Source organism: Liolophura sinensis, chromosome 4 (assembly GCF_032854445.1).
Source record: "Liolophura sinensis isolate JHLJ2023 chromosome 4, CUHK_Ljap_v2, whole genome shotgun sequence".
Lineage (NCBI taxonomy): Eukaryota > Metazoa > Mollusca > Polyplacophora > Chitonida > Chitonidae > Liolophura > Liolophura sinensis.
This window is the reverse complement of record NC_088298.1, coordinates 3,709,376-3,716,853: the sequence shown is the minus strand read 5'-3', so window position 1 is coordinate 3,716,853 and position 7,478 is coordinate 3,709,376. Positions and strand designations below refer to the sequence as shown.

At 41.3% G+C, this 7,478-nt stretch overlaps 1 protein-coding gene across 1 annotated transcript in view; it reads left to right on the top strand.

The window, feature by feature from the left end:
• The first annotated feature begins 2,314 nt into the window (after window positions 1–2,314).
• Window positions 2,315–7,478, top strand: part of LOC135464625 (presequence protease, mitochondrial-like) — a 30,627-nt gene continuing 25,463 nt past the window's right edge. Inside the window, exons 1-5 of the mRNA XM_064742080.1 lie at window positions 2,315–2,619; window positions 4,404–4,509; window positions 5,203–5,309; window positions 5,930–6,081; window positions 6,654–6,768. Coding sequence (XP_064598150.1) covers window positions 2,567–2,619; window positions 4,404–4,509; window positions 5,203–5,309; window positions 5,930–6,081; window positions 6,654–6,768 — 533 coding nt within the window. The 5' untranslated portion in view covers window positions 2,315–2,566. The remainder of the gene's footprint in view (window positions 2,620–4,403; window positions 4,510–5,202; window positions 5,310–5,929; window positions 6,082–6,653; window positions 6,769–7,478) is intronic.

Sequence of the window (7,478 nt, the reverse complement as noted above, 5' to 3'; positions counted from 1 at the left end):
ATAGCAGAAGGGGGGTAGTCAATGGTTGCTTGAGTGTGTATATAAAAGGTACCGTAAATCAGTGAATTTCTGTGTATTGCATGTGTATTAAAATTAATGTTTACCAGGATATTAAGGTTAGTACCTTAAAAAGTATTGTTTGTACTGACCTGAAATTTTACATGCATGCAAAGCACAATAATGTAAGGGGGATGTTCCATCGCTCTTTGAGCATATTAATTACCGTATATTACCAAATTCATGATTTCAGTTCTTTATGCATTCGTGCTGAAGTTTTGCATTCACGTGTCTCGTACAGATGTGCTCTTTGGCAGCCTTGTTACCAGTTCTAAGTATTGTTTATCAGGTTTATTGTACGGTAGGGTCAATTGGCCAGTTTTAACACGGGGTGCATGGAACTAAATATGTTTATCAGATTATTCTTCTGAATTATGATCTTTGTATGGGTGGGGCTGTCAATTATTCAAAAAAATAAAGTTCTGTGGGTATGCATGTATGCTTTATGTTTAATGTCGTACTTAAGAATTTTGTGATGACGGGGAATCCTTAGGTGTGTATACCATGTCTTCTTGAGGCAGGGCGAGTCCATGCTGCCAAAGTGCTGCCGTCACTGAAGTAGCATGCCGAAGACACCAGACATAACACCCCGCCAAGTCACATTATACTGACACCGGAACAACCAGTCCTGTTTCCTTGCTCTAACCTCTTAGTGCCGAGTGCCAAGCGAGGCAGCAACAAGTGTCATTTTTTCTTGGTTTGATCAGATCTGGGTCTTCTGACTTTGAGGTAGATGCTCTAACCACTAGGCCACCGATGCGATAATATATTTTGTGGGTAGTTTTAAGTACACTGGAAAGCAGTCATTTTAGGAGACAGACAGTAAGCCTTACCTAGCCGTAAAATGACAATCATTTTGCACCAGAGTGTCACTAAAAAGATTTGTATTTTGCAGCCTCAATTCCTCCAACCAAGGGCTGTGAGAAAAAGTTCATGATGTCGATGACATGACACACATTCAGATGAGCTCCTGTCCTCAAGTTTGCATGTTAACGAGCTCAAAACCAATTGGCTAATCAGAATTCATGTACATTATCATTTTGAAGGGCTAAGTGTTTGTAAAACTTGTGAACGCTTCTGTCACCAGTCTCTGTGCTCCACACTAGATGTTGCAAGAAAGATGGAGTTCTACGCTATATCAAGGTAGATCTCATTAAAATGGGTTACCTGAAGGGTAATACTAATGGATAGGGTGTCATGTCCAGCTTCTGAAAGCTACTGTTCTTCCAGGAAAGCACCAGTGCTGGTTAGTAGCGTTGGGGCAAATGTTACTGGTTGGATGGGGTGTCCTGTCCGTTGTCTCCAACACACTGTTCATCCACTAGATAAAAGAGCTGTGGAAATCCGACCTGCAACAAGGAGGCACATTACATGCACTCTAGGAATTCCTTCGTCATCATATGACTGAAAAATTGTTAAGTACGATGTTAAACCCTAAGCACTCACTCACTTGATTACCACGTGAAACACCAATCATAAATAAATAAATAAATAAATTAATTTATCAATGCTGTTTATGTTACTGTACCAGCTTTCTTCACCATAAGTGAGAAGGCCATCCTACAAGTGAAGCTTATCCTGGACCACAATGTTAAACCCACTGTCAATGGTACAAGCTGAGTTCAAAGTCCAGCTCATGCTGGTTTCCTCTCCAGTTGTGCATGGGCAGGTCTTCCAGCAACTTTGTTTGGATGGTTATGGGTTTCTCTTGGGCACTACCTGTGTTTTTTCTCACACTTCACACCAAGTGAAATGTTTTTGAATACGGCCTAAAACTCCAATGAAATATATACCGTAAATAAATAAATAGTACGCCCACACTTGTCAACCTGGCTGGCTAAACCACCCAAGGGAGGTGTTGCGCTTGGAACCACCGGCGTTTGAAAGGAAATCGTGACAAAATACTATGAAGGTACTCCGATATTTCAGTACAGGACAACTGGACTCAGAATTACACCATAAAAATAAATACCGTACCCTATATAAAAATCGACCTCCTGACACGACCGTGGTTTGAACTCGCCTCCAGGCCAGAGCAAGTTGAGCTTAACACTCCTCAGCTGGACGCGACTCTAGCCATCGTTATCATTCATCTGACAAGCAGTCAATAGCAAACACTTCAGTGCAGCAAGTAATCAATAACCGGACCAAAAATAACCAGTCTGTTCATGTTTTAATCATCAGTGGACTGTTCTACTTTTGCCGGATTTTGACTCCGTATTTTCGCATTATCCAAAATGGCGCCCTACATGGATGACATGTGTGAAGTTTATTTAGACTTGGCTGGAGGTCAACAATATTGATTTTGGATAAGCAGATCTTCGAGACTTAGCTAGATTGACACAAAAAGACACCTGCTTCATTGTTCCCATTCTGGTGGAGTGAGAGGAAGGTCTATCACTGCGTCAGAGATTTCCGTCGTACCTCTACTCGGACAACAACAACAACACCAGCAGTTGGAAGTCAGCTCATGTAACATTGACATCTCAGTACGGTACTTCAAATCACAATGTACCGAGTTGTGTGCCAAAGGGCGACAACAGTTCGACAACAGTGTCAGAGGTAAAATGACAAACCTATCACATGTAGATAGTTTGTATTTCTCTTGTCATGCGATTTTATCGTTATTTAGGGAACTGAGTAGGCCTACTGTAGTTCACATAAATTGATTCAGTGTGTAATGCTGTTGTTCTAAATTTCAAACATTCTTCGTGACGATGAATGTCAAAATCTTAACATAACACATATCGATCGACAAGGTGATTGGTTGTCTGGGATTGCTTTGTTACGTGTGGTAAAATTTTATTTGTCCAGGGATAACCCCTGTCCATGAGCACACCCCATTTAAAAACCTGATACAGTTGCTGTAGCAGTTTGTCACAGCATTTGAGACAAAACTTACAAGTCAACTATATCTCCATTTATTTATTTATTTGACTGGTGTTTTACACCGTGCTCAAGAATATTTCACTTATACGATGGCGGCCAGCATTAAACATTAAACATGAGGTTTAATGATGTACTCTGTCAGTGCATTGTTAAATCACTTTCATCATACCTTCCACTAGATACATGGATTGAGTGATCATGGTTTGGGAGCCTCTGTGGCCAAGGTGGTTAGCGTGCCAGTGCAATGCAATGACCTAGGAGCCTTTCTCCAATGCTGTCGCTGTGAGTTCTGTCCAGCTGATGCTGACTTCCTCTTTGCCTGTATGTGGAAAGGTCTTGCAGCAACCTGCGTATGGTTGTGGGTTTCCCCAAGGCTCTGCCCAGTTTCCTCCCGGTGTAATACTAGTGTAATACAGTTTACATTTAAGCTTGGGCCACCACAACTGATGGGGCAGAAATGTTGTTAATGTGGCATTGAACTACAATCATTGAACAGCTCTGAAGTATCTAAGATACCTGTAGTACCCAAATTCTTCAACCTTTTCAACAACCTCTGCAATCAGTATTTTGACACATTCTAAGCTCTAGAGCTACTGGGTGTTGGGAACTAATTTGCACACCTTTATGAAGCTTGCATCTTTAATGACATTAACGAATCATTCTAGCGTCATTTTGTAATGGTTGTATGCTTATATTCCACTGAAAAAAAGTGTTTTATTGGCTGAAAAGGTTGAAGCAAGTTCAAACCTGCTGGAGAACAGTTTTGCTGCCTATAAATGACTCTTGGCCAATGAACAAAAGAAGACCGCTTACTGTGGCCTTAAATCAGTGAGGGAGTCAAAACGAAATAACTAAATATATCACAAAAATAAAAAAATACATCAGATGATGTGTCTGGTACATGGCATAAAGTCGTGGTTTTCCCAAGGTCAAATTGTCTTTCACAAATACTGTAAATCTTCAACAATATCAACCACTAAAACACTCTTTTTCAGTGGAGTTTATGCATACAGTTATTATGAAAATGATGCCAAAATTGATGTTATTGAGGATGCAATCTCTCATAAAACTGTGCAAATTATTTCCGTACACCCTATAGTTCTCTCAGAATGTTTAAAAATATTGGCTGGAGAGGTCGTTGAAAAGGTTGCAGAAGTAGGGTAAGCCTGATTCGCTTTCATGTAAGTGAAATATTCGTTAAGTGAAATATTAGTGAATATCCGGTTGTGTGTTAAACACCAATCAGATAGGTTTTGGGTTTCTCACTGGCTCTGTCGGGTTTCCTCTCGTCATAATGCTTAACGCCCATAGAATAAATGAAATATTCTTGAGTATGGGGCAAAAACACCAATCAAATAAATAAATCAGACCAATCAAATGAATGTAAGTACTGTTATCCCATATAAGTCTTGTTCCACGCTGAAGGCATCTCTTTTTAGTTTTGTTTCTCGTTCCAGGTTGTTTTATCCTCAGAGACGTTACCAGAGTTCGGGAAATTCTTCGCTTGATGTGGCACGAGAGTATAAACCTAATGACAAACTCCATGGCTTCACGGTGAACAAGGTATGTGAACAGTATTTTGGTTGTCATTACATTGTAAGATATGCAGATGAGCCGAGCAAAGTTAAATAAAACGCTGGTGATATTTGAGATACAGTGTTTGTTGTAAACTGATTGATGATTTTATTCTGTTGGGCCTGGTGTAAACTGATTGATGATTTTATTCTGTTGGGCCTGGTGTAAACTGATTGATGATTTTATTCTGTTGGGCCTGGTGTAAACTGATTGATGATTTTATTCTGTTGGGCCTGGTGTAAACTGATTGATGATTTTATTCTGTTGGGCCTGGTGTAAACTGATTGATGATTTTATTCTGTTGGGCCTGGTTTGTTGCTTGTGCCAAATCTCTCTTCTATTGCAACTGCACTCTTGCTTATTTACCAATTTCAAGAATGCCCTATAGACACAGTCTCAAAAAAAAAAACTGTCATCTTTCCTGAAAGTTTCTTTATCTTTTGACTTTATGTTAATTGGTTGACATGCTGCTTCTATGTAATTATGTTATAAATAATCGTATTAGTATTAACATGTAGACCAAAGAAAAATTTGTTCATATTTGCCAAGGTCTTTGTTTCATATTAGGTAAGCAGAAAATGCTGATTTGTTTCCTTTTCGAGTTTTTAGAAGTTATCCCCCTTGTTTATTTCCCCACCTTTAATCAATAAGTCACTCAGTAAATCGTGCTTTGCTCCCCAGGTTGTAGAAGTGCCGGAGCTTTGTCTGGTGTCCGTCTGGCTAAATCATGACAAAACCGGAGCCGAATATCTCCATGTTGCCAGAGATGATGCCAACAATAGCTTTCAGTAAGTCTTCAGTGAGCCCTTTATCACAATGAGTTTGTTGTTGTTGCACCAGACACAGTTCCATCCCAGCAAACAGCTCTTCTCTAAGCAATGCTAAGTGAGTACAGTGCAACCAAACGCACTACCATTCCAGCAATGCTGAGTGGGTACAGTGATAGTAGAATGCATTAGAGTCCATATTGATCTGCCAGCAACCTGCGGATGGTTATGGGTTTCCCAGCGCTCTGCCCAGTTCTTCCCACAATAGTGCTTGTTGCAGTCATGAAATAAATAAATAAATGAATAAATATTTGATATTTCATTCTCCATAGTTAATGTATTATATTCAGTGGAAGTAAATAAATTCATTGTCTGACATGGTTAGTGTACCAGCATGGCGTGATAGCCCAGGTGCCTCTCACCAACACTTCCTGAGCTTTGTCTGGTGTCTGTCTTGCTGAATCATGACAAAACCGTTGCCAAATATCTCCATGTTACCAGAGATGATGCCAACAATATCGTTCAGTAAGTCTTCAGTGAGCCGTTTATCACAATGAGTTTGTTGTTGCACCAGTGTAAAAAAGGATCGTTTCTATGATGAGATCTTTATCACAAACAGTTTGTTGTTGTTGTTGTTGCAGTGTTTCTTTCCGCACGACACCGATGGACAGCACAGGTGTACCTCACATCCTGGAGCACACGGTTCTCTGTGGGTCAGAGCGATTCCCCGTCAGCGACCCCTTCTTTAAGATGCTGAATAGATCCATGGCAACCTTCATGAATGCCATGACAGGTGGGGCTATTTTCAGCTAAGGGTCGATTTGTTTATTTATTTATTTGATTGGTGTTTTTTACGCCATACTCAAGAATATTTCACTTATACGACAGCGGCCAGCATTATGGTGGGAGGAAACCGGGCAGAGCCCGGGGGAAACCCACAACCATCTACAGGTTGCTGGCTGAAATTCCCACTTACGACCGGAGAGGAAGCCAGCATGAGCTGGACTTGAACTCACAGCCACGGCATTGGTGAGAGGCTCCTGGGTCATTACGCTGCCCTAGCGTGCTAACCGACTGAGTCACGGAGGCCCCGTTAAGGGTCAAAGTCGTCATTTCAAATTTATTGATTGGAACAACAAGACCTACCCGTAGCTTGCCAGTAGACAAAATGTTAATTTGGCAGTTGAGATAGTCTTGCATTTGTTAAAGACCACGTGGAAGGAAACCGGGTCAGACAAATTAAATGAAAATAATATTTAATATTTTAAGTAAATATTGTTGAAATAAACACAGAAGAAAATATGTCAAAAAGGATTTCATGTGGAGGGTTTAGTTGTATTTATGCTAATGACTTACTTTTTGCAGCCTATGATTGGACGATGTACCCTTTCTCTACCCAGAATCCTCAGGACTTCAAGAATCTGCTGAATGTTTACCTGGACGCCGTTTTGCAGCCAAAACTGAGAGAGCTGGATTTCTGGTGATTATAATGTTTCTGTTTAACCTTGTTCTCAACATGAAAGATTTACAGCATAGACAGTGAAACTAGAGCAGCGACTACAGTGTGACAGACCTACAGCATAGAGAGTGAAACCAGAGCAGCCACTACAGTGTGACAGACCTACAGCATAGACAATGAAACCAGGGCAGCGATGACAGTGTGACAGACCTACAGCATAGAGAGTGAAACCAGAGCAGCCACTACATTGTGACAGACCCACAGCATAGAGTAAAACCAGAGCAGCCACTACAGTGTGACAGACCTACAGCATAGAGAGTGAAACCTGAGCAGCCACTACAGTGTGACAGACGTACAGCATAGGGAGTGAAACGAGAGCAGCAACGACAGTGTGATAGACCTACAGCATAGTACAGCATAGAGAGTGAAACCAGAGCAGCAATGACAGTGTGACAGACCTACAGGATAGACGGTGAAACCAGAGCAGCGACGAAAGTGAGACAGACGTACAGCGTAGAGAGTGAAACCAGAGCAGCGATGACAGTGTGACAGACGTACAGCATAGAGAGTGAAACCAGGGCAGCGATGACAGTGTGACAGACGTACAGCATAGACAGTGAAACCAGAGCAGCCACTACAGTGTGACAGACCTACAGCATAGAGAGTGAAACCAGAGCAGCCACTACAGTGTGACAGACCTACAGCATAGAGAGTGAAACCAGAGCAGCGAC